At 35.6% G+C, this 26,333-nt stretch overlaps 5 protein-coding genes across 10 annotated transcripts; 3 read left to right on the top strand and 2 right to left on the bottom strand.

Moving 5' to 3' along the window:
* The first annotated feature begins 76 nt into the window (after positions 1–76).
* LOC121235069 (protein LITTLE ZIPPER 2-like) lies at positions 77–960 on the top strand. Its single transcript, XM_041131292.1, has 2 exons — positions 77–312; positions 466–960. Exons 1-2 carry the CDS (start codon positions 206–208, stop codon positions 677–679), a joined length of 321 nt encoding a protein of 106 aa, XP_040987226.1. The 5' UTR covers positions 77–205; the 3' UTR covers positions 680–960.
* Positions 961–1,837: 877 nt separating this feature from the next.
* Positions 1,838–5,432, bottom strand: LOC121235067 (ycf49-like protein). 5 transcript variants are annotated; one of them, XR_005934501.1, is made up of 5 exons: positions 5,024–5,432; positions 3,372–3,450; positions 3,032–3,100; positions 2,215–2,393; positions 1,838–2,095 (listed from the first exon to the last, which is right to left on the bottom strand). XR_005934501.1 is itself a non-coding variant. In XM_041131289.1 (5 exons), the coding sequence occupies exons 1-4, from the start codon at positions 5,350–5,352 to the stop codon at positions 2,286–2,288; spliced, it is 585 nt and encodes a 194-aa protein (XP_040987223.1). In that variant the 5' UTR covers positions 5,353–5,432; the 3' UTR covers positions 1,838–2,187; positions 2,263–2,285. The 5 variants fall into 5 exon arrangements, 4 of the variants coding, with proteins under 4 accessions (XP_040987223.1, XP_040987224.1, XP_040987222.1 ...); XM_041131289.1 differs by having other exon boundaries at positions 1,838–2,187; positions 2,263–2,393; XM_041131290.1 differs by having other exon boundaries at positions 2,263–2,393.
* An 805-nt stretch (positions 5,433–6,237) lies between these two features.
* Positions 6,238–11,399, bottom strand: LOC121234779 (probable sodium/metabolite cotransporter BASS5, chloroplastic). The gene is made up of 9 exons (XM_041130874.1): positions 11,242–11,399; positions 10,908–11,115; positions 10,699–10,805; positions 9,293–9,423; positions 8,669–8,862; positions 8,278–8,530; positions 7,940–8,193; positions 7,777–7,859; positions 6,238–6,664 (listed from the first exon to the last, which is right to left on the bottom strand). Exons 2-9 carry the CDS (start codon positions 11,098–11,100, stop codon positions 6,602–6,604), a joined length of 1,278 nt encoding a protein of 425 aa, XP_040986808.1. The 5' UTR covers positions 11,101–11,115; positions 11,242–11,399; the 3' UTR covers positions 6,238–6,601.
* A 3,001-nt stretch (positions 11,400–14,400) lies between these two features.
* LOC121234780 lies at positions 14,401–18,025 on the top strand. The gene is made up of 4 exons (XM_041130876.1): positions 14,401–14,928; positions 15,900–16,136; positions 16,302–16,519; positions 17,495–18,025. Exons 1-4 carry the CDS (start codon positions 14,650–14,652, stop codon positions 17,664–17,666), a joined length of 906 nt encoding a protein of 301 aa, XP_040986810.1. The 5' UTR covers positions 14,401–14,649; the 3' UTR covers positions 17,667–18,025.
* A 4,335-nt stretch (positions 18,026–22,360) lies between these two features.
* On the top strand, positions 22,361–26,259 carry LOC121234777 (probable LRR receptor-like serine/threonine-protein kinase At1g12460). 2 transcript variants are annotated; one of them, XM_041130870.1, is made up of 2 exons: positions 22,361–24,463; positions 24,570–26,259. In XM_041130870.1, the coding sequence occupies exons 1-2, from the start codon at positions 23,307–23,309 to the stop codon at positions 26,056–26,058; spliced, it is 2,646 nt and encodes an 881-aa protein (XP_040986804.1). In that variant the 5' UTR covers positions 22,361–23,306; the 3' UTR covers positions 26,059–26,259. The 2 variants fall into 2 exon arrangements, with proteins under 2 accessions (XP_040986804.1, XP_040986803.1); XM_041130869.1 differs by having other exon boundaries at positions 22,365–24,478.
* The last annotated feature ends 74 nt before the right edge of the window (positions 26,260–26,333 follow it).

Genomic DNA, 26,333 nt, shown 5'->3' with positions numbered 1-26,333 from the left:
CATCCGCCATCATTACCAGGAGAGAAATCTCTCTCTCTCTCTCTCCCTCTCCCTACATGGTAATCACATGGATACATACACAGGAGGCAACCCATCTATATTTATATATAGGAGCTCGCAACACACTCCTCTCAATTTCCACTCATTTCACCCGCTATCTTCTACTCCTAATTTTTATAGGAAGACCAATAAAAACCAAACAAAAATGTGTACCAACAACGCTGAGAAGATTCCGCCTGGCACAGTCCGTTCTTCTGAAAGAAAGCAAAGATCAAAGCGATCTAAAGTCCAAGTTCAATGGCTTACCTGCAGGTATATATTTCATCACATAATACGCATATATCTTCTGGGAGAAAATCCTTCACTGATCTTCTGAACCTTTTGATCATCATGTCTCTATTCTATTATATATAATCGTCAGTGGTGCATGTTTTAGATGGAGCTAATGTGGATCATGGCTTTCAGCAGGAAAAAGTGTGAAGAAAAAGTAGACAAAGATGTTGAACTAAAGAACTTGAAGTTATATTTGGAGAACAAAAGTATAATTGAAGAGAATGAGAAGCTGAGGAGAAAAGCCAATCTTCTTCACCAGGAGAATTTAGCCTTAATGTCTGAGTTTCAGAAGAAATTCCCAGATTTGCATCGTTCCTCTACCCTGGTTCTTCTTCACAAACACTGATATCAGAAGAGGAGCAGTCATATATATAAATATTCTCTATCCCGCTGGCGCCTCTCTCCAATCTCTAGCTTTCCTCTTCTCTGACGTTTCTGAATACATGTTTTTGGAGAATCAGAAGTCCTATCTAATTTCCTGGGCTCATATGTTGTTATGATTTCCCGAAAATATTGTAAGAGATCATGGAAGTTTGGACACCATGGTTATGTTAATGAGTTTCTCCAAACAGAGCTGTAGGGGCACAAATGATGCGCTATATGATGAATACCTCCTTTCAGACCCAACCGCATGAACTTGTGTGAAAATCAAATGTATATGCATTTAATTCCTCCTAGCATAAGACTATATGAGCTATATACCTACGAAACAGTAAAAAACTTTCAGTACCAATCCATTAAAATTCTCATATATTTCTCAATGTAAATGATACCGTAACCATCCAGAAAAAGCTCACGCCACATCCGGCCATCTGGGTCAAAACTGATCATCAATGGAATACCACATTTATTTCAATCCTGTCGTGGTTATAACCATTTGGTCGAAAAAATATAATGCCTTTTATATTATGAATACCATTTGATAACTTAACGCAGTCCATTCCCCATCGAAGTTTAGAAATGGGAGTCACTGGAAGCTTTGATCCACACAACCTTATTCCACTCTGAACGAAGGGGGCATTTTCCGCCCACCAACTTGGGTACCTTGCATTTACACGTCGAACGGTACCAGAGTAGAATTACAAGGAAAGCATTCAAGATCACAGAGAAAACTACACTTTGAAGACTGCAATTCGGAAGATTTATTCCTTTGAACTGCATTAACGTGAAGGTTTGGTTCCCAGTCCCAAACTGATCTTCTAATAATTGGTTGAGCTAATATATAATACTTTCCTTTTTTTTTATTGCATCAAAATGCTAAACCGACAAAGTATTGTCATGATCCAGAGTGTTTTTCCTATGATTCTGCTTGAATGTCCATGTCAAGATCAGTCCATGATTGCAATTTTTCTTATGAATTCACATTCTTTAAGCTTCGAGGAGATTCACCGCTTTGGATTGATTAGGTGCAACTCTTATCATGAGTCAAAACAGCAGCTTTAAAAATGGCAATTCTTATAATTCAAAATTACTACAACACAAGTGCACCAAATAACAGGAGACATACACTGGAAACTCTACAATAATTTTATCTGAACTGTTGAAAAAATAAAAAGCTACACATACACATGATTTATCCAAGTACATGGAATTTTGCGATCATGAAGATGCTCCAAACAATTAGACCAGCTGAAAGCACGCTAGCATCAGATTGACATTCCTCCCAACCATGGGAAAGACTTAAATCCATAATTCAATTATAAACCTCGTGAAAATCAACTTCATCGTGAATAAGGAAACTTCCAGCAATTTTTCAGTTCCCCTGCACATACCACACAAACACATGCCGAAGAAAACAACTATCACTATTTCTCTACACTGCTCCGTTTTCCTTGAAAATTATTAGCCAGATTGCTGCCCTACCAAGAAGAGTAATATTACCTACACAACTGGAGGGCAAGAAAACAAGGAAGAGGGTAAGCTACATACATAAGTACTCGTGTAGAGATCCTTCAGAGATTCTTGGAGCTCTCTTCTGATGCTTTGTATATACGGAATGCAGCAATGCACATTGTGGCATTACCTATAACTGTTAATGCTGCTTGAAGAGCTACCAATACCTGCAATTCATGTGGAACATTTGAGCCATTTCACATGATCTTTTTCCGCAGCTCATTCACATCACAATCAGGAAAAACAAGAAAAGTAAAACTTGTGGAGTGATGTACAAACTGATCTAGAAAAATCAAATTATACATGGTAATCTAACAGAACTTATCGTACTATCTGATATAAGTAAACTACTTGAGAAGGCATAAGCAGACACCCCAGAAGCACAAAAAATTTGTTTCCTCCCGTTTCTGGAAAGCATGCACCATAACTTAACTCAAACAGGAATCAAATTCTGAGCCAGCTTGGATCACAACCAACTCAAAGCCATAAATTACTTGGGTAGGGCGTATCATAACATAATAACAGGGGTGGCCAAAGGGTGGTGAGATTGATCATTGCAGAATTACTTATAAGGTAAGGTTTGCGACAGTTGAAAAAAACTCTTTACTCCCATATGATTTACTTCTCCAAAAAAAATCAGAGTCTATCATTGCCGAGTATGATAGACTAAGAGTTTAATTTGTACATACTTTTTTGTCATCACAAACTGAATGTTGCATAAAAACAATTTAACAGTATGTTCATCATAAAGAATAAATAAAATAATAAACGCCCTTTTTAACACCAGTAATGCAACCCTTCCTACCTCAAGAGATTCGGAGTTATAAAAGAAATGCCATGTGCATGCGCAAAATGCTCCACCAAGCAACGGTACCTGAACCGATCATTATCAATTGCATCACTAATGAATTCTTTTCAAGGACTTTATTTATGATATAGTGTTATATTATAAAAAATAATTCATTTCCACTGAACCGGTATATGGTTGAAATATAAACTGCTTGCAATAAATACTTGATAGAAATAATTACCACATGGTCAACTTCATCATCGATAAACTTGTCAGTACAACCACCATAAATGCTTGCCACTTATGATAACACATCTATATGGTCAATCTTGCAAGGCTGAGAACAATAACTCACCATCCCCCAGGCGAGTCCTTTCCAAGATTCATACCCTGATTGTTCCCCGTATTGCCACACCAAAGCCATCGCTGTAATCCTTAAAAATGAAAATCTCCCATTAATAACTATCGACTTGTGTAAAATGACAGTGTAAATCTCGATCAAACTAAAAACAATTTTCAGAAAAAAGACATAATATACAAAGTACCATGTTTCAACATATCCTATTTTCCTCCACTAAATTATCACATTTAGGCGTTTGCTCTTGTATATGTCCGGTATACTTGGGATCTTGCCTACTCTTTTAATCAATATAAATTTGTTTACCGATGAAAAAAAAAAAACATATCCTATTTTCCTCACATTTCTTTGCAACTTTACAGAAAATAAGTAAAAGCTCATTTTTACCGATTGATAACTCAGCTGCCATGACGTCTCATGCACAAGGAGCTAAATAGAAGAATCAAGAAGAATGCATGCACCAGAATTCTCAACAAACTTTCCAATATCAGTCTGTTATGTATATGGTTATTTAGGGGCAATTTAGTACAACCATTCTTGTATAGAATATTCCATTTTTTTGTATAAATAGCACACTATGCAGTAGGGGTGGCAATATGTGACACGACCCGTTAACCCAACATGAACATGACACGATAAAAGCGGGTTAGGGTTTACCCTTAATGGGTTCGGGTCAAAACGGGTTGACCCGTTAAGACACGATAGCTTAACGGGTTGATAACGGGTCAACCCGTTATGACCCATTAAGAAAGTTAAAGTTACAATTATACCCTTATACCTAAAAAATAAAATTGTTTGGATTTTAATTTCGATATTTTTATTGTTTGGACTGTAATTTTGGACTTGTAGTTAGTTTTATATTTTTTATAGATATTGTGATTTTAATATTTATATAAAATTATGCTAAACTTAACTAGATAAAATGGGTTAATTTTGGGTCTGTTTCAATCCATTTACATAAACAGGTCAAAATGGGTTGACACGACACGACCCGTTATATTAATCGGTCGTGTTAGGGTTTGAGATTTTGACACGATAAGCTTAACGGGTCGGATTAGGATTGACCTATATAGTATAATATACATGTCTTAGCACGACACGAACAAGATCCGTTAACACGATTTGACACCCCTACTGTACAGCATACAAAGATAATACTTTTGATGAAATTCACCAACATATTTTACTCCTTGTGTCTTCCTGCTTACCCTGCCTCTTCCTCTCGCTAAGTAGGAGTTCTGCTAGACTCCATTTCCACTAACTCTGACATAAGTAACGTTTTTTTCTATCTTTTTTTTTTTTTTTTTTTCTTGCCATTAAGATCGCATACAAACATCAAGATCTGACTGCCGAGGCAGTAAGGTTCAATATTTTGAACGTCAAAATTTTAATTACAAAAGACCTAAGGAAAAAAAAAAACCATCGAAGGGCCTGATAGTGATACAACCATTTTGACACATTTAAACCACTTCCTTCATTCTTTCATATTTGGGATTAAAACCTCGGAAAGCATAAATCTCAATTTAAACCACATTGATAGAGAGCAAGACCCAGCTAGATTAAAAAAAAAAAAAAAAAACTACTAAAATGGACAGCAGATTGTCAAAACCCATCAACAAAATGGCGCAGAATATGGGAAAAACGCTCACCATTCGACCACACTGGACACGTGTATGGCCCAGGTGGGCAGGGAGAGAGCATTGGCGGGCTCAACAAATTGCAGTGTGGAACCCAGCAACGGTAGCTCCGCCGCTGAGGCGGGTCCAATTAAGCTCAGAGTCAGACCCGCTCCGAATAGAGCCACCACGGCCTTCGGATTGTGGATGGTAACATAACTGGCGGGATTCTCTGTGCGGGTCTGGACTTGCGTTTGAAATGGTTCGTGTATTTGGGACTTTGGAGTGGAAAAGGAAATTGCTTTTATGGGTTTATGACTAAAGGGAGAATTTGGAAGGAAGAATAAGGTAGCGATGGCCATTGCTGTGGTTCTGAACGCTGAAGATTTTTCAGGGCGAGGCCGTGATACATTGGCAGACTCGAAAATTAACCGTATGAGGGTAGATTAGTAAATTGGTAAAAGGGAGGTCTTCTAGATCCAGTCCAGCCATGCATGTAAAACGATAAGGTGCCGTTGCAAAATGACAATTAATAGGATAAGGTTTTGATACACTCAAGATTTTTATCTTTTTCCTTTTTATCACAAAGAAACTATCTTAGTTAGACGTGACTATAATAACATTTTATTTGTAGAAAATTAAATAAAAATAACCTAAACAACCGAAACTCACAAGCGCTTTCTCAAGTTAGATTTGAACAACAACTTAACTTTAAGTCCCAATAAGAGATTGAAAAATTAAAAAATTCTTGTCATCAGCAACTATTTAGAGATTTAATAAATGTTTATGCGACTAATACCAATAGCTTAAGGTGATTTGATATCAGATTCAAATCCAAAGAGTTAGCATTTGCCAAACCATTTGAGAATGACTCAAGAATCATTAAGCCACCACTTCTATCCAAAAGCCAAAACAATTAGACCCGACTTTTGTTTAAATGATGAAAAAATCATTGGCAAATCTGATTATTGATACAGTACACCAATGAAGTTCAATTAGCATTAAAGAAGTACTGATATTTTCATCTTGGATTCTTGAGTAATTATAACCTCACTATAAATAGTATATTTAGACAACTTTTAAGGCAGATTCTTAACTAATTCTCAAACCAAAACTTCATGAAATTTTCAATGTTATATGGTAGTTTTTGTTTTTGTTTTGTATTTTATTTTATTATTATTGATAAATGTTTTTTTGCCCATACTGCAATTAGTCTTGCATTATGGCTCCCCATACATGTCCCTGCCTCTTGCTGAGCACAAAGCATTATTTAACTCTCAAGTGTCTAACACAGCCAATTTAATTACTATAGCCTACTAACATGGGAAGGAAAAAACTGGCTAAAATTCATATTTGCCTCAATCGGATTTTTCCCAGATCCTCATAAGTTAGTTTCGCAACTTTTCTCTACCATGTTTGAAGTAAGAATTGTGATGAAAGGAAGCCAATTTGATTCTATATAACAGATGCGGCGCATTGTCTTCCTAAACAGCTTCCTTAATCTCCATCTTCATGTGCCCCATGACAGATTCTGCACTGCCCATTCACCTTGGAATAATGGATATTAAAGTTGCAATATGTCAACGCTTGTAGTAATGTTTCAACAGACTGTTATTGTTTCCTCTTAGTCCAAAGCAGCACTAGAGAGAAGCCCATCAAAGACATTATTACCGTCTGTAAATCACAGAAACAATATGAATATTCCTCAAAATTATACAAGGTAAACAACATAAAAATAACATATCTAAATAAAAATGAGAGAGAACTTCAAATACATGATTTTGGTCGAATCCTGCATATCTGCTGCAAGGTTTTCTTATCATTTGATATATCCTATGATTCTATATTGCCTATAAAAGTTCCCGGCAGAATAAACAAGGGCAACAATCTTAGTGAACAATGACTAGGCAAAATAAAGCTTCAGAAGCGTATTGTGATTAAGTACAAAGACTACCCTGTTGAGGAGAACACAATTAGCCAAGAGTGTAACATCCCAGAGGGGACGGAAACCATCGAGCAGCAAGGCTGTGATGTACAACTCAAAATAGAAGTGGAGGATCGTAATATTGTACAATCTTTTTTATGTACAATTTTTTTTTTTTTATAAGTAAAATCTTTTTTATGTACAATTAAATACAAGTGTGACCTACGCTCTGCATTCTCGTATTGGAATCCATGCGGATGTGCCTGTTTTTACTTCCACATAGCTTTTATAAATTTGTTACATAGAGAAAGGAACTCAGCACGGCATGCATGCAAGTAGTGGGGCAAATTTGTTACAATGCACCAATGACAGATATGGTGAAATCCTCGTGTTATCCAACCTATTTGAGACCACAATAAATATACTTGCTTATGTCCCACAATAATTGCCTACATTAATAACAGAAACAAAGGCTGGCAGTGAATTCATCCTGACCAAACCATATGAAGATGGAATTCCTTTAGGGAGTTGATTTAGGGGATACTTAGAAAATGAGATGAGATGAGAATTTTGTGAATAGCAGTGAAATAGTTTGTGAATAGTAGTAAAATAGTTTGAGATAAGATGTTTAATTGGATTTTGGGAAAGAATAGAGAAAAAGTTGAATAAAAATATTATAAAGTTAAAATATTGTTAGAATATTATTTTTTAATATTATTTTTGTTTTGAAATTTGAAAAAGTATTATTTTTTGTGATTTGTTTGGAAGTTTGGAAAAATTGTAATGATTAGATGAAAAATTTGAAGAATTGAAATTGATGAAATAGGAGACAATTGATTTAAATGTGATGGTATGGACTCACCGAGATTGCTGGAGGCACACCCACGAGTGGATCTTGAAAGAACCTATTGGCAAGTGCAAGGGCAAGAAGACTGCTTTGCATTCCTGCAAATCCAAAAATATCAGTTAGCTAGAATAATATGCAGCTGAGAATCACATTGCTGTTAGTGGATAAAAGGTGGGACCTGTCTCATATGATAGTGTTCTTTGCAGAGCTTTCACATCAGTAGCTTTATGGAATACTAGACCAGTAAAGACATAACCAGCTATAAACGCTGACAAATGAAATGCAATGACGACAAACAAAATGGTCACTCCAAAAGGAGATAAAACAGACTCGATGTTAAGGGCAAGTGGTGCTCCAACACAGAGAGCTGTTACTAAGACGGACAGCGGAGGCAAAAATGGCCGAATTGCACCACAGATTACGGGAAAGAACCTGTAGGCACAAATATAAGAAACAGTTATGGACCTGTAATGAAGTTCAATATGTTAATCAGGTTGTCTTGAGTTGGTATATAACCGATTCAATAACAAGCCAGCAGCAATTGGTGCAACTACAATCTGCATAATGCTAGACATCATTCCTTTCACATCAACCGGCAGTCTCTTTCCAATGAGCAAGAGCGACAACATTGGTGTGATAAATACTGCAGTAGCAGTAGATAATGATGTCATAATAATGCTAAGAGGGGCCATTACTGGGTCTGTGAGGAAAGTAGCATAATTTGAGAGTTGAGCCCCACTAACACAAGATACCAACATAATCCCAGCACCTGTTAAATTGATTAACCAAATGTTAGCCCAGCATCGACAGTTTTTTGAAGGTAAGAGTTACTGGTCTTACCTATCAAAAAGAAAAAATAAATAAATAAATTGTAGAGAGAGAGAGAGAGAGAGAGAGAGATCCTTTCCTATAGAAGGTGGTAGACCCAAGAGTGTAACTGAGATTGCCCCAAAAAAATATCCAAGAAGAGGTTTCATTACAAATTGGCCAACATAACCAGCAAAAATAGCTGCTGGTCTCTTGAATGCTTCAAGGAAATCATTTTCTCTGGAATTAACCCCAACTGCAAACATTAAAAACCCCAATGCAGGTGCATAGTACCTGGGAATAAACAATATAGGAAATATGAATTCTAAGCATATCATTGGAAAAACCATTTTTTTTCAGAAATCGACATATATTCTCAGATGAACTAAGATAACTAAATTCTACCCCTAAATGGTTACACCAAGTATATGACAGCCAGAAAAAGAATGTATATTTTCATGTTCCATAAATATAGACGCGAATTTGTCCTAGTTAGACAAGTAGCTTGTATGGATACATTCCACTAGTTATTTTTCCTCTTTCTTCTGCATCTGTCAATTAACTCATAACCCCAATGAAATTCAACTCCTGCTTTCTCTACATTTTAGACGGTAAGGAGATCAACATGCAATGGCTTCTCATTTTTCCTTGACTTTGCTCTTAAATGTAACCTTCTACATAAGTAGGCATACATTGGCAATTCATCTGAAGAGTGTTCTACAACCTGGTGGTAAACCATGTAAAAGAAGGTGGATACACAAGAGCCAACAGCGTGCTAGCAAGGACTACATGAGGCAAAAGGGAATTTGATTCCTTCAAGATTTTCAGAATAGAAGTGTCCTTTTGTTTAGGCACCTGAAACAAGACATACAGCATTATAGTTAATATGGCCTGAGATAACTGTGCAAGTAACTTGTACATCAAGGAAACTAGTGAAACTCCATAACCCATACACAAAAAACACAATTATGCCCTAACTTTGATAGTTGAATTGAGAGCATAAGACTGCTCAGATTAAAGGGCAATACGTAATATTCCACTCGTTTCACAGTACGAATGTCCTGATATAAGTATGCGCCTGTTTAATCAAGCATAGCACATGTTCAACAATATAATCTGGTAACATACCCCCATCCACTGCATGGAAAAAGTTTTTTTTTTCTTGAAAATCTACATGTGGAAAAAGGCAACTACTCGATAAAGGTATAAGGATAGAGTCAAACCCATTCTATGTTGATCTCAAGGCAAGACCTTATTTGAATACCTAAACTGGTATCCTCAAAACTTCTCACAATTTCCTTCTCAAACATTACTCAAGCACAAAATTCTTTTTAATTTCAAATATTCAACTTTTTCATCTAACAATTACCTAATCATTACAAATTTTACAAACTTAAAAAACAAAACACAAAAATCAATAAAACTATTTCAAACTTCAAAACAAGAATTATATTCAAACAATTTTTTGACTTTATAATATTTTTATTCAGTTTTTTCTCTTTCATTTCCCAAAACCCAATAAAACATCTTAACAGACCAGTTCACTATTATTCACAGAATTACGAGATACTCCAAGTATCCAAACCAGCTCTTAAGGCTGGTAAAAAGAGGATGCTGAAGTTGAAAAGCACAATGACTCTTCTCCCTCGACCTAAAAGAAGAAAACTAGAAGCCTGGCTCCATCTAAAACAGGCTATCTCATGTTAAGGCACCAGCTGCTATTCCTTCTAGCATGAGAAATGGGACCACAGGAGAACGCTCACAGCCCTCACAGCAGAGTGAGCAAGATAAATAAACGAACAACCACAAGACTCTAGAAGCTACCAAACGAATCTGCTCCAACCATCCCTTATAACAAACTGTAATTCCATTGGCTAGGTGTAGAATATTCTTTATTGTAGTCTATATAAAGGACCCATTGTACAGCATAAAAGTGTGGAAAATATAATGATAAATATTTTACTCTGACATCTCATCCATAAAATATTCAAACTTTAGTTTCTTCCTGTTTTAAAAATATCCAGAGAAAATAATAAGTTTAGGGATAAGAGAGTAAAAAGTATCAGATTCATATTAAATTTGACGAGCGAGCTGAGTAAGAAGAGAACCTGCAGTGCAAATGATACGTACCTGACCTGGTGCGGATGCATCATTTAGACCCGGACCCTGCTCAAAAGGATCCGATAACTTCTCGGATACACACCTGCTGACCAAAAACCTTAAGCTCCGATCTGTCCCTGAAACAATACGAGCGCGCAGTAAAACAACCAATACGTAAAATAATTTTTAAAAAACAATATTCAAATTTTAAGAAAAAGCAAAAGAATCTGGATGCACACGGGGAAGTTTCGGGTCAGGGAGAGATGGGAACCCCAGAGGCCGCGAGAAAGAGAGAGTTGGCAACGAGAGTGGCGAGCGCTTTCCCGGCAAAATTGGGACGCGAAATTTCCGTATGTCGAAGAGATTTCGCGAGTGGAACTCAGAAAGATGTAGACGGCCGGTCTGCAGTTGCTTATTGCTACTCAAATTCATCCTTCACGAACAAAACTTGAAAGAAAACAAATTTAAAATGTGACTATTTCCGGGAATTCTTTTTGGGTTTGAGAAGATAAATTGCTTGATTAGTCTCTAACTCTGAACTGTGAAAAAGTAAATATATTGAATTTAGCTTACAGTAGACAACGATGGAAGGAAAGTCCACGCTTCTTTAGAAATTATGCGTTGATTGTCCAAGCGTCGGGCCGGGACACTCGCAGAACGGCAGAAGTCTTGAAGATGCTATTGAATTGTACGATGGTGGAGTTAAACTAGAGGTCAATGGCATCGTGAACACTAAATTTTATATGTAAAATATAATAACTTTTTTAATTATTAAAAAAATAAAAATACAAGAATGAATACATTTGGGAGTCCTATTATTATTTTTAATCATTTTGACAAAATCTCTAAATGATATTATTTTGTCAAAAAGTTAAATTTATTTCTTAAAATTTAGGTCTCGTTTATTTTCACAAATGATATGAGATGAGTTGAAATAAAATTTAAAAATTAGATAAAATAATGTTAAAATATATATTTTTAATAATATTATTATTTTAATATTTAAAAAAAAATAAATTATTTATTATATTTTATATTAAAATTTAAAAAATTATAATAATAAGGTAGAACACCTTCAGTATCCAAGACCTTAGCCTTAAATTGAGAAAATGAGCACAAGAGGCGCAATCTCGTCTAATGTTATATTTCCTTGTGTTTGTCTTACGTTTAGTGATAAAATATTAGCAGATATATTATATTAAATGAATGTATGGACACGATTGGTTATGATGAATAAATTAGTGAATCTCGATCATTCATTATTAACAAGAGGTATTCAATTAGGAAAATGCTAAAGGGACCATTGGATAGTAAAAATAACAAAAATATACTATTGCAACAATTCAGTCTATGTGGAAGGATCCATCCAATTATTTTTCTTAGAAAGTCGAATGATGGTACCAAATATTTATGTAGTGAGCTTGGGAGTTGCATGGAGTCGGGACATTTAAATGAGACACGTCACATGCTATTATTAGTAGTAGGCTCCAATTGTTGGTTAATGTGGACCTCTTGGTTTTTGCATCAACCAAAGCCTCTTAAAATCAACAGCTATATTACAAAATGAGAGATTAAATAGTAAATAACAGTAAAAATAAAAAATAAAATATTAAATAATAATAAATAATTATAATAAAATAATAAATATCGTGTACTATTCTGAAAATACTTCACTATCCAAACCATCCCTAACATGCATCTTTTAACTCAATATTAGGAATACTCCGTGGATTGGGTCAATTAGATTTTCATCGATTTCTTAAACATGCTATGTATGACTCATGCATCATTATTGGAAGAGTATGATTGGTCAAACTTTAAAATTCTCATTATCTAGATGCATAACTTCATCAAACTTATGTATCTAACAATGTAAGAATCTTTACTACGGCATGCGTATAAAAAATATAATTTATGTAATACACCGACATAACGTTTTCCCATACAAAGACAATAATAGAAAAAAAAAAAAAAAAAAAAAGAGAGAGAGAGAAGGATTTTCAAGTTTTTAGTAGGAAAGAGAGAGAGATAGATAGAGGAAAATACAATGATCCCTTAATTTTGCCAATCATTTTGACTGCTTGTATATATTTTGTATTTTTTAAATATTTAAAGATGTTTAAAAAAATATTTTTAAAAAAAGTACAATTACACTAATATTAACTTTAAATGGGCAAAATTATGGGGGTGAGCAGCACCGATAAATAAAAGGCTACAAATATTTTAAGGAAAATGCTTGGGCTAGTGAGAATGATGTCCCCCAAAAGTGATCCATCTGTTTTTTTTTTTTTTTTTTTTTACTTAATTGTTAAAGAATTATTTTTTAATGAGTTTGTGAAATTCTTTTAAATGTTTAAAAATATATATATATAAAAATACAATTTACGTAAAATGGGGATCACATTTCTGGCCCTAGCATAGTCCATATTTGAATCATTTAGTAATGATTTGGTCAATCAATTTGAAGTCTCTATAGCGAGCCCACATGTAGGCATACCCATCTTTGAAGCTATTCATTGGCATCCACCGATGACATGCAAAGTTGATTTCTTAAACATTATCCATTATCTTCCTTGCAAACATTTTTTTTTTTTTTTGTGGGTTTTAGTGGAAATCTCAAGCTTTCAACCAATGGTTTAAAAATGCGTTTGGATGTTGAAGTGAGTTGAGTTGAGTTGATAAAATATTATTAGAATATTATTTATTATTATTATTATTATTGTTTTGAAATTTGAAAAAGTTGAATTATTTATTATATTTTGTATTGAAATTTGAAAAAGTTGTAATGATGAGTTGAAATGAATTGTGTTTTCAAACGAAGCCTAAGACTATTTTGAAATAGAGAAGTGATTTTAGATAATCTGTAAATAGTAGTATAAAAATAATAATATAATATTAAATAATAATAAAAAAATATTAAATAGTAATAAAATTCGTAAAGGTGTGGACCGTTTTACGAAAACGAGGTAATTGTTGCTTGAATTTAATATTTGGTAGAAACTTCAAGCTTTAGAAGGCATCCATCTTTCTAGTTTTCTTGCACCTCTTCACTTGTTTTTTCCCGCACACAAAAGGAAGACAGCAACTGAAAGACTAATCAAATTGTGGCAATTACTATACCATTGCTTTTGTTGGGGCCAGCTTTCTGTACACGCGTCACGATCCTATTGCTTTTCTGAAAGCATCAGCCAGGTGACGGTCGAGGAAAGTATCTGTATCTGTGACTTTCTTTCGAGAAAACACGAAAGAAAAAACCTCAGTAATGTCGCGTCAGGCTTCACAAAAATCAATAAAGAGCGAGTCAACCCACCACCGGCACACTCACTAACTCGGCAAAAAAAAATATCAATTAAAAAGAGGAAAAGCAGTGAGCCCCACAGCCACACCTTCCGTGACGGTGAATCCACGACAGGCCAATCACGCTACACCCCGTAGCCACAAAGTCATCACACCTGTACCACGGAGGCGCTAGGTCTGTGTGCCACGTACCATCGAAACTACTGCAACTACGTCGTTTAAATGATGGCAGTCTGGTAATTTTGATTTCGTTTTACTTTTTTGGGGTGATGCTGCACCCTCTCAGAATCTCACCGATAATGTAAATTTATTATTATTATTTAAAAAAAAAAATATATTTTTAAACGTCTTAAACATTTTTTTATAAAATAAAATAATTAATAAAGTTATTAAAAATAAATAAATAAAAAGGTAAGAATCGTACCCACTCTGTGTGGGTATTCTCGGTAGGAGTAGGATTTCTAAAAGTTTTAACCAATGTTTATGTCCCGGTGGAAGTTTGTACGTTTTGATTTTTTTATTCATCGATAACCTCCTCGCTCTCTCGCATCCACCAGTCTCCCTCGCTTAGCATCTCTACCTCCGGTTGTTCCTCGTACGGTTCCTACATTGCATCTCTGCTAGGGTTCCAGATTCTTCAAAAGGAGGTAGAGGGCTTTTCGTGCCACCTAATTTCGAGAGTTTATGATGACGTATCGGGAGGAAGAAGGTGGGGGTGATGAGGTGGTGCCGGAACTGTGCCTGAGAGTTGGGGGCGACGCTAACAATGGGGACTACGTGAAATTGAAGCAGGGTCCTCACGATCGGGAAACCGATGAAGGTTTTGGTGGGGTGGGGGAGCCTTCGTCTCCGAGAAGAGGAGGGTGTTTGTGGTACTGGTTCAAGTTGTTGGTCCTTTGTATCTCCCTCGGCCTGTTGGCTGCGGTTTGTATCAAATGGGTCGGACCCTTTTTCATGGATAAGGTCGGTTTTCTATGTGAATTTGATTGCTCCTTTTGCCTTTAGTTAAGCATGCGTGCGTGGATGAGACGTAAGTTGTAGAATTGGGGCTTTTGCACAATGGATCCTTGTTGAACAACCCTTTTCCTGGCGTTTTGGCAGGTTGTTGTGGGTTAAATCGAATACATGGGAAAAAGTTATTTTTCTCGTGCACTCGAACGTTTTTGTGACCGTGAATGGGCCAAGGGCTGATGATTATGATTTTTATTTGATTTTTTAAAACTATTTCCCCGTTGGGATTGGGTCACTTTTAAATGTGCACACCGCATCATCATCAAATTCCTTGGGTAATTATGTTTCAGTTCTAATATTTGGGATTTTTGTTGCTGGTCTGTGATTTTGCTCTATGAGGCTTTTGAAAAACAGACGGCTCTTATTTTCAATGGAGATAGATTTGTCTTGCATGTTAAGGGAAGGAGAGTTGTAAGATAATATGTAAAAATGGGTAGTTTTGATGAAGTAAGAAATTATGTAGTAAATTTGTGGATTATAATTAGGGGGTTCCTTCTTGTGGTCTATGTATAATGAAACTGTGACAATGTTGTTGATATTAATAACTTGGTGACGATGAGTTACAATAAGCATTAAAGTCTGCTAAATTAGACTTTTTATGCATTATAATGGTGTTGGCGAGTTATAAAATCTCAATATGAATTCTTGATTTGATGTAGCGAAGCTTGTTCATCATATGATAATTTGTTCACCTTAAAAATTTGATGATGCAATACAAATCATTGGGTATGTTGTATTTGGTTTTTTTGCTGATTGATATGCGGGGTTGATTATAACCAATTCTTATAGATTTGGGCATTCTACTAGTTGCCAATACCAACAGATTTGGGAAAGAAGTCTTCATATTTATAGTGAATAATGCTTCAAGAGATAAATTTGTTTGCATCTCTTTCTACCTTGTCTAATAACCTAATGTTTTACAGGAGATTATCCCAATTATAAATTGGGAGACAACAACATTCAGTACTCCAGTTCTGGCTGTTCTGGTCTTTGCTTCTTTGGCATTATTCCCTGCCGCACTTTTACCATCTTCACCCTCTATGTGGGTAGCAGGGATGACTTTTGGTTATGGCTACGGATTTTTACTAATCATGTCAGGGGTGGCTGTTGGTGTATCACTCCCATTTTTCATTGGCTCTCTTTTCTATCATAAAATTCAAGTGCGTACTTTGTGTCAAAGATGCTCTTTACATTATTTATTGATTTACCCTCACCCCCTCCCTCTCTTTGTGTACCCGTGTGTTTCAAGTGGGAGTGTTTTCCTATGTTTGGGCATCCGAGTGTCTGTATTTTAGTGTAACTCAACATTTATTGTTCTTACACAGGGGTGGCTGGAAAAGTATCCAAAGAGGGCTTCCGTTCTAAGAGCAGCTGGTGAGGGAAATTGGTTTCATCAGTTCCGAGCTGTGGCATTAATCAGGATTTCTCCTTTCCCTTACATCATATATAACTACTGTGCTGTGGCGACAAATGTTAAGTATGGTCCTTACATCTTGGGGTCATTGGTTGGGATTATACCGGAAATATTTGTTGCAATCTACACGTAATTAATCTCTCTATCTCTCAGCTTTTTTCTATTACTATTTTGATTAATACTATTCCTACCTTTGTGAATTTTTTACTAGTAGACTTGCATATGGTCTATCGTTCCTTGAAAAGAAAATTTCCTGGTTTCTTTGACCTGCTTTTGCTTGAGTTTGACCCATGCCGTGGTTTCAAATTTATGATGGTGATTCTAATTAAAGAATGCCAACTCAGAAGGACCATATATGGCTGAAGTCAATATGTTGCATAGATAAGCATGGAGTTTTCATTCCTTCATACTACTTGGTTTGTACAGTTTGCACTTGTTGGCTGCTTTCTAACTGTCTCAAAGCAAAACAGATTTCTCTATTTCCAAGAATTTTGCCAACTGAAAAAATTGTATTGTGGCTGGCTTTGGGCTTAAACCAACGTGTCAGATAAAAATGATTTTGAACTAGTGACCTGTTGGGCCTCGATACATCTCCATGAGGGCCTTGTTACTTGTGTTCCCTCGTTCTTCCTATTGCTTCCTTCTCAAGCTGGGGTGATTGTCATCCACGTGCAGTTTTATTTGGCAGAAGAACTACTGCTTTCTTCATCTGATAAAAAAGCACTTATGTCAGTCCGTGTTATGATGACCTTCATTTTGAAAGTCATGCACAGTCTTATTCATAATTGTGGGGTGGTTATGAGCAAAATTTGGACAGAAAATGGAAAAATGTGGGGTGCCGTTAGTTATGGGAAGCATTGAAAAAGAAAAGGGGAAAGATTACAATGCTCGACCAAATGAAAGAAAAATTCCTAGCATTTGGTTATTAACTGAACAACTTTGCAGCTGGTTAATACTTTCCTCCTATATATAGTCCAGACTTGCAATATCACTCCTTTTCTTTCCTCGTGTAACCACCTTACACTGCCGGGTTGCAAAGATGGAATTTAGATGATATGCACATTTCATAATCTCCTGACTAATTGTCACCTTGTCTCATTGCAGTGGAATCCTTATAGGGACATTGGCAGATGAGCGGCACTCCCTTTCTGCCCAACAAATTGTCTTTAATGTTGTTGGTTTTGCTGCAACTGTGGCTACCACTATTTTCTTCACACTGTACGCGAAAAGGCAGCTCAAGGGACTACAGAATGAAGACGAGTTATTATTGCAGTAAGCTTCTGGTCCTAGTTTGGGTTAGGCGAAAACCATCTTCCACGGCTTGTTCAGAGTTGCATGTTAAACATGGTGCATTTCTGGATGAGGCTTTATTTATCAAAACGACTTCATCCATGGGAGTGGTTGGTATATATGATTAATTGATGCTATGTAAACAGTGTGGTAGGGAACAACGGAGTAGAAGCCAAGACAGACACATCTAACATGATTGACATATATGTTGACACAGCATTCATTCTCTCAAAAATTGCCTTCTCCCTCAATCCTCGTTTGTATATGATTGAACGGTTATGCTTTGAAAGGGCTCAAATTGACTTGGACAGACTGAAATTAAATGTTCCATGTTGGCTTCTTGTAGACCTTGTGTAATGTTCTACAGATTTTTTAGTTTTTTTATTCTTTTATTGAGAGAGAGAGAGAGAGAGAGAGAGAGAGAGCTATACCTAAGTATACGATGTGGCCTAGGCCACTTGGGTCTCGTTTGAATACAGAAACGGTTTCATTTCATCATTTTAATTTTATCAAATTTTTACATAAAATATAATAAAAAAATTTAATTTCTTTTAAATTTTAAAATAATAATAAGATTAAAAAATAATATTTTATTAAACTTTATCATATCTCTTACTATCTAAACGGGACTTTAGAGAACAACCACGGTAGATTGCCCAATCAGAATTCAGGTGAATTTTATCAGGCTCAGTGGCCTCTTTAACTTCGCCTATCTGGGCCAAAGGCATATAGGCTTTCTTATACATCAGTATTCCAATATCAGCAAGGACTCTACCCACGCCACATGATTACTGTACAAGGAGGTGAGTTTCTGATTTATATAAAATTTCATTGGAATCATGTGCTTTCTCAAGTCTCAACTGTTATTATTGACCAGTATTTTTACAAGGATGAAAAGCATTTAGTTGAAAATAATAAATTCAAAAATTAATAGGAAACATCAAGTCAACATTGAGATAAAAATAGGATGAGAGTGTAATACAAAGCATTTTTCTTTTTTATTTTAACGTTAATGATATTTGGGTGAACCAGTTTTATTGACAACACTTGCCATATATCACTAGCATTGATTTTGCTCTTCCTTTTTATAGACTGAGATCACTGCATGTTTTTTAGATTAGGTGCATCATTACAAAGGTTATTGCAGTCATTGTTCAAGGTCACAGGTGCATCATCCATTATATGAATGTCTCCTATAATTTTGCCAGAAAAATTATGTTCTGGAGAAGGCTTTATTTATCAGATATCCACATATGAAAATAGGTGTGTGTAGTAATGATCATGCGAGGATGGTCATTGTTATGATTGCAGCAGAATCGCATTAACTTCTCTTCATATCTGTCGTGCTCTCAAATTCATTAATATCTCGCATGCAATTCTCCAACTCTAGTTTTCGTGTGAGTGACGATTTTACTTTTTTGACATATAAATTACTGGGATCTTCAAGATAATAAACATTATCAGCACACAAAATTTAAGGAAAATCACTACAATAAAAGATTATTATTCATTCTCGGTCGACGACCCTCTATATTTTAAGTGGTTTCATATATTAATCACTTCAATACCGTATTAAGATATGCGAGTCTGAATGACATAACTTTTATTATAAAAAATAAAACATTAGGTTGCGTTTGGTTGTAAGATTCATCTGAGTTTAATCTAATTTTAATCTGAGTCTAACATCTAAACAACCAACTCTCAAATTATTAAACTCATTTCAACTTATCATAAAAAGTATTAAATTTATCTTAACATCCAAATACATTTTAAACTCAGTGTAGATGGGCTTTATATAACTGTCTCTACTACTCAACTCACTATTATTCATAAAGAACTGAGTTCAGCTGAGCTCAACTCAACATCCAAATCCATCCAATTCATTCATAAATTCATAAAATAGAATGGTTTGTTTGTCTAATAACTTCTTTTTCTGGCAGTTGAAACATCCCTATTGGGACAGGTTTTCGCCAGATGGAATTGGTCAAAATGCAATGCAAATACCTTTGAGTTGAAGCATGCCCATTGCACAAAAAAGATATTCGAATAATATTGTCTCATTGTATACCAAACAAGATGAAAGGCACGTATGCACTATAATATTGTCCCATGTCAGAAACTCACACAAACAGATTCCAACTCAATGCTATATTACAAAATGCTCATGGGCAGAGATTCTGCAAAGGGGAAAACAGGCAAGCTGAGAGTTAGGTGATTAATAAAATGTACATAAAAAGAGTAGGAGAACATTTGAATACACATTCACCAATTACAGGACGCTACTCAACGCCTCCTGCTGTTTTAATAGATAGATTCATTATATATGTTAGATCTATTTTATAATAATAATAATTTTATAATATGACATATGCTCGGTTTGGATTGAGAGTTTCTCAACTCATCTAATCTAATCTAATCATTACAATTTTTATAAATTCTTATATAAAATACAATAAATAATTTAACTTTTTCAAATCTAAAAATAATAATAATATTAAAAATTAATATTTTAATAATATTTTATTTAATTTTTAATTTTCAACACATTAGTATCAAACCTAACTTAAATCAAGTCATTGCTACTGATTTTATTTTGTAAAATATGTGTGCAACTAAAATATTTCACTAAAATAATATATTTCAATTGTCACGTCTCAGAAAATTTTCAATCCAAACATTCTCTTTTTCAAATCTCATCAGTCTAAAGTCGTGTGATTTTCTTTATTCATTACATTCTCTCAAATATGAACACGAAAACCTTCCTGATTATAATTAACACACAGTAATGCAAAATTATATTTTTAACACGCGCCCTTGAGTATGGACATACGACTGAGAGAGGTGACGTGCACGGGAATCAATGGCGCGTGTGAATTGGTTGGCATTGCCCCACCTCGGAGACATGTTAAAGTGCTTTAAAGCAGCAGAGTAATGTGGTCACTGTTCGGGGACCAGAGACCATTTTTTCATTTTTTTTTTTTTAGAGACCATTTTTTCATTTACCATATATATATATATAACACGAAAACAAGAGAGCTTTTAAACGTACATTTATTATGATAAGTCATTTATTGCGGCTTTAGTAGCCAGCCCTATCTCAAACCCTACCCTGGCCCTCACTCTCAGACTCTTCTTTTCTTGCTACGTTTGCCTGCTCAATCAGTCGCTTTTGGACGTTTTAGGTTGGATTCAGACGTTGAGATGAGTTGAAAATAAATTGAATTTTTTATAAATAATTGTGAGTTAAGATTATTGAATGAGTTTGATAAGATTGTTTAAAATATGTTTGAATGTTAAAATAAATTTAAATATATTTATAAAAAGTTATAAAAAAATGAGTCTTACTATTATTTTATACTGTTCACTTTACAGTAAAAATAGAAATGATTTCTTCATCTGGCGCCAAATGCAGCAAAGAAAAAAAAACAGAAAAGATTTGACACAATAGCTAACGCCCCAACGAGAACATGCAAAATAGAAATAAGTTTGGATACCATCAATTTTTTTTTTTTTTAATTTTCATAATAGTATTCACTATTCACAATTCCGTACTCTTTGAGGTTGTTATTTTTTAAAAAAATGAGTTTACGAATAAAATTTGGCTCATGGGTTTAGGTGAGTGGGTTTGACATTTGTGGGGGCCCAACCAATGAATTCAAACTTGAGCGGCTCTCACTGAACGACCCACATGTGTTTAGATTGGAAAAGCAGCCTAAAAGTGAAATGAACTGAGCTGCTCTGTGCATCCAAACAAAGCCTAAGTTTTAACTCGAGAATGATTTACACAGATATACAAAAATTTTACAACATTTTACTTTAAATTAGTAATATTTTTATAAAATAATTTATAAAATAACACTACTTAAAAAGTATCATTATCTTTTATATGCAATACAAATTTTACTTTTAAGTCGATACGATCGAACAGATCTATTTACAAGTTTAATTTTTAATACACTTAATATGCTGTTGATATAAAAGTCTTCCATATTAATTATGCTAGAAATTAGCATTTTGATTTTTTTTTTCAAATTGTAATAAGATCCCACGATAAGTAGTGTATTAATACATCTACTTGTATTATTCAAGTATAATTATTGTAATATTCATTGTAGTGCCTATCTCTCCCTCACTTTAAATCCTTTACTTGTTTTCTATCAATTTTTATTTGTTCCTTCTTATAGAACTTTCTTTATAAAAGAAAACCTTACAATTTTTTTTTATTTGTTCCTCCCAGAAATGCATGTAGTCTCGCTCTGAATAGATGAGCATTAGATAAAAGTGCTAATAGTAATTTTTAACAATTTAAGATGTAATATGTGACGTAAATTGCAAAAATCTCTCGAAGACATAAAGCTTAGATGTGATTGTGAGTTAAGATGAGATGAGATGAATTGATAAGAAAGTTAAAAATTAAATAAAATATTATTAAAATATTATTTTTTAATATTATTACTGTTTTAAAATTTGATAAAATTGAATTTTTTATTATATTTTATATAAAAAAATTTTTAAAAATTATAATAATAAGATGATAGAAAACGTGATAAAAAAGCTTCTTATGCTTAACTTCAACTAAAAATTTAAATAATTATGAACAAAAACGATAAAGAAAACAACGAATGTCTTCCCAAAGTCACAATCGAAACGGATAGAAAGAAAGTTGAATGCAAAAAAAAGCAAAGGCCCTGCTCGTCAAAGTGTCAAACGGTACAGACAGTCAGACAGAGACAGACAAGCAGGCAAAAAGCCCCTCTCTTCCTCTTCTTCTCTCTTTTTTTACTTGTCTGTTCGAGTGTCTTTGTAATTTGTATCCTATCCTTGTAGTAGTAATAGTGATGGTGGTCTGTGTGGTGTTGATTATGGCAGTGTTGGCGTGGTTGGTGAGAGAGAATAAATGCTGGGTTTCAGTGAACAAAGGCCCTACACGGTGTTTATGAGTTATGAGGGAGAGAGGGAGGGAGAGAGAGAGAGAGACAGAGAGAGAGCAGGACAGATTGGGTTTCATTGTTTGATGCTTATCATTGTTTAAAAAAGAAAGTCTTCGGAAACAGAGAGTGAGAGAGAGATGGACATGCACGTGGTTCAGCTTCTGTTGGTGGCAACCGCTAAATACAGGATTTTTAAATGCTGTTAGTATTAAATTGGATCATCTGCTTCCTTTCCAGCCAAGACAGCAGTTACTATATTTCACCACTTCCATTGCATTCAGTCGCATGCTTGCCCGCCTTCCATTCCTTCTCTTCTCTCACTTTGCAAGCTCGGTTTTTTTTCTTTTTTTCTCACTTGGATTCAGCCCCAAAAAAGGAGAAAGACCCAGATCTTTGTTACTCAGGCTTCACTGAGATGACCCAGAAGCAAAAGACCACATTGCTCTAGGTACTTGCATTTTTTCAATCTTTGCTGCAATTAACGTGTTCGATATTTGGGTGTTTTTTTGGGTTAAACTTCCGTCAGAAACATCATGTTATTTTGTCGTCATCGTGATGCTGTATTTCTCATACTCAAGCAATTGTTACATTCCAAGCACGGTAGCTAGAAAACCCAGATCTTAATCTCAATTGGATCCAACTACCATAATGCCAAATGGATAGACCCTTTTAATTGCCAGCCGAGTTTTGCGAGCATGAGAATACTCTATCAATTCCGTCTTTCTCATGCTCTTTTGTGCTTTCTCTCTTGCTTTCTCGGAATTGCTACGGTTTCAACAGTAACCGAGAAAGAGATTTTGCTTGAATTCAAGGGGAATATCACCAATGATCCGTACAATCGCTTAAGTTCCTGGGTTTTGAGTGGGGACCCTTGCCAAGATTACCGTGGTGTGTTCTGTAACTCGGCCGGATTCGTAGAAAGGATTCTGTTGTGGAACACCAGTCTTGCTGGGGTATTATCTCCGGCCTTGTCGGGTTTGAAATCTTTGAGGATTTTGACATTGTTTGGGAATCGCTTTTCGGGCATTATTCCACAAGAATATGCTGACATTCAGACACTCTGGAAGATCAATTTGAGTTCCAATGCGTTATCTGGGTCAATACCGGAGTTTATTGGTGATTTACCAAGTATTCGATTTCTAGATTTGTCGAGGAATGATTTTACTGGGGAGATACCGTCAGCTTTATTCAAGTACTGTTATAAAACAAAGTATGTTTCTCTGTCCCAAAACAATCTTTCAGGTTACATTCCTGCCTCAATTGTGAACTGCATGAACCTTGAAGGGTTTGATTTCTCTTTCAATAATCTCAGCGGTGTCGTTCCTTCCAAAGTCTGTCGTACTATTCCAGTGTTGAAGTACATGATTTTAAGAAGCAATGTGTTATCGGGTAATGTTGAAGACCAGATTTCGGCATGCCAGAACTTGAAAGTACTGGATCTTGGTAGCAATATGTTTTCTGGGTTGGCACCATTTGGCATTCTTGGATCAAAAAATATTTCTTTATTTAATATATCTCATAATGAGTTTTATGGGGAGATTCCCGACTTGACAACCTGCAGTGAGAGAATGGAGTTTCTGGATGCTTCAGCAAATAATTTGGACGGGCAAATTCCATTGAGCATTACAAACTGTAGAAGTCTCAAAGTTCTTGATTTGGCATATAACAGGCTGAATGGCAGTATCCCAGCGGAAATTGGAGGTATGGAGATGCTTTTGGTGATTAGATTGGGTAGCAATTCGATAGGTGGGACTGTTCCAAAGGAGTTGGGAAGCATTGAGCTGCTTCAGGTTCTGGATTTGCACAATCTCAAGCTTGTTGGCGAAATTCCTGGTGATATTAGCAATTGCAGATTTCTTCTTGAGCTGTGAGTTCAATTGCCTTCTCAAGTTATTCTCCATTGTAATTAAACTGCTTTGACTCAAACTGATGAAAAAAATCCTAATATGTTTCTGCAGGGATGTTTCTGGCAATGCTTTAGAAGGAGAAATTCCTGATACCCTTTCCAACATGACTTACCTAGTAGTCCTTGACCTACATGGAAACCGGCTCAACAGGAACATCCCTTCGAGTATTGGAAGAATTTCAAACCTCCAATTTCTGGATCTGTCACAAAATTTACTTTCTGGCTCAATCCCTTCTTCTCTTGGAAATCTGAAAATGTTAACTCATTTTAATGTCTCCTACAACCGCCTCTCAGGCACCATTCCTTCAGCTCTCCAGCATTTTGGCCCATCTGCATTTTTTAACAATCCCCTGCTCTGTGGCACCCCCTTGGATACATCTTGCTCAGCAAATGGCAATGGCACAACTTCTGCACAGAGGAAAACAAAGGTCCTGAGTAATTCTGTCATTGTCGCAATTGTTGCTGCTGCACTGATCCTTACTGGGGTCTGTGTGGTATCCATCATGAGCATCAAGGTTCGCCGAAGGAAACAAGTAGATGAAACAGTGGTTGTCGAGAGCACACCCCTAGGTTCAACAGAATCAAATGTAATAATTGGGAAGCTGGTTCTCTTCAGCAAGAGTTTGCCCTCTAAGTATGAAGATTGGGAGGCTGGCACCAAAGCTTTGCTTGACAAGGAGTGTCTGATTGGTGGTGGGTCAATTGGAACTGTCTACAGGACCAATTTTGAAGGTGGGATCTCAATTGCAGTGAAGAAGCTTGACACTCTGGGAAGGATCAGAAACCAAGATGAATTTGAGCAAGAAATTGGGCAGCTAGGAAACCTTCGACACCCAAATCTGGTTGCTTTCCAGGGTTACTACTGGTCCTCAACAATGCAGTTGATTCTATCTGAATTTGTCCAAAACGGAAATCTGTATGATAATCTTCATGGGCTTAATTATGCGGGCACCAGTACTGGTGGCAGCAATACTGCATTATTTTGGTCTAGGAGGTTTCATATTGCTCTTGGAACAGCAAGAGCCTTAGCTTACCTTCACCATGACTGTAGACCTCAAGTTCTTCATCTCAACATCAAATCGACTAACATACTCTTAGACGAGAATTATGAGGCTAAGCTGTCAGATTATGGGTTGGGAAAATTGCTTCCCATTTTGGATAACTACGGTTTAACTAAATTCCATAATGCAGTTGGATATGTTGCGCCAGAGTTGGCTCAAAGTTTGAGAGTGAGTGAGAAATGTGATGTTTATAGCTTTGGAGTTATTCTTTTGGAGCTGGTTACAGGCAGGAAACCAGTCGAGAGTCCAAGAGCAAATGAGGTGGTGGTTCTGTGTGAATATGTTAGGGCATTGTTGGAGAGTGGCTCCGCTTCAGATTGTTTTGATAGAAGTTTGCGTGGTTTTGCAGAGAATGAGCTTATTCAGGTTATGAAGTTGGGGCTCATTTGCACATCTGAGGTTCCTTCAAGGAGACCAAGCATGGCAGAGGTTGTCCAAGTTCTTGAATCTATCAGAAATGGATTGGGTCAATATGATTAGTGTACATTAAATGGTTTATTGGACAACCTACAAGGTCAATATGATTAGTGTAATCTAGCTGCCAACAAAGGAGTTGCCCATTTAACAAATCTAAGAACTAGAAAATTCATTCTTTTGTATTTGTTTCTGAGTTATCATCATTAATTGTTCATGACATTTATCATTTTTTTGCAATAAAATCATTCGATTATTGTTTCGATACCTAAATAAACTAACAAATTCTTCCAGTTCATAATTTTTCTCCTCAGCGCCGGCACACTCTGGAATATCAGAGC

This window comes from Juglans microcarpa x Juglans regia, chromosome 6D (genome assembly GCF_004785595.1).
Source record: "Juglans microcarpa x Juglans regia isolate MS1-56 chromosome 6D, Jm3101_v1.0, whole genome shotgun sequence".
Taxonomy (NCBI): domain Eukaryota; kingdom Viridiplantae; phylum Streptophyta; class Magnoliopsida; order Fagales; family Juglandaceae; genus Juglans; species Juglans microcarpa x Juglans regia.
The sequence above is the reverse complement of the archived record's forward strand: the minus strand, read 5'-3'. Positions and strand labels throughout refer to the sequence as shown.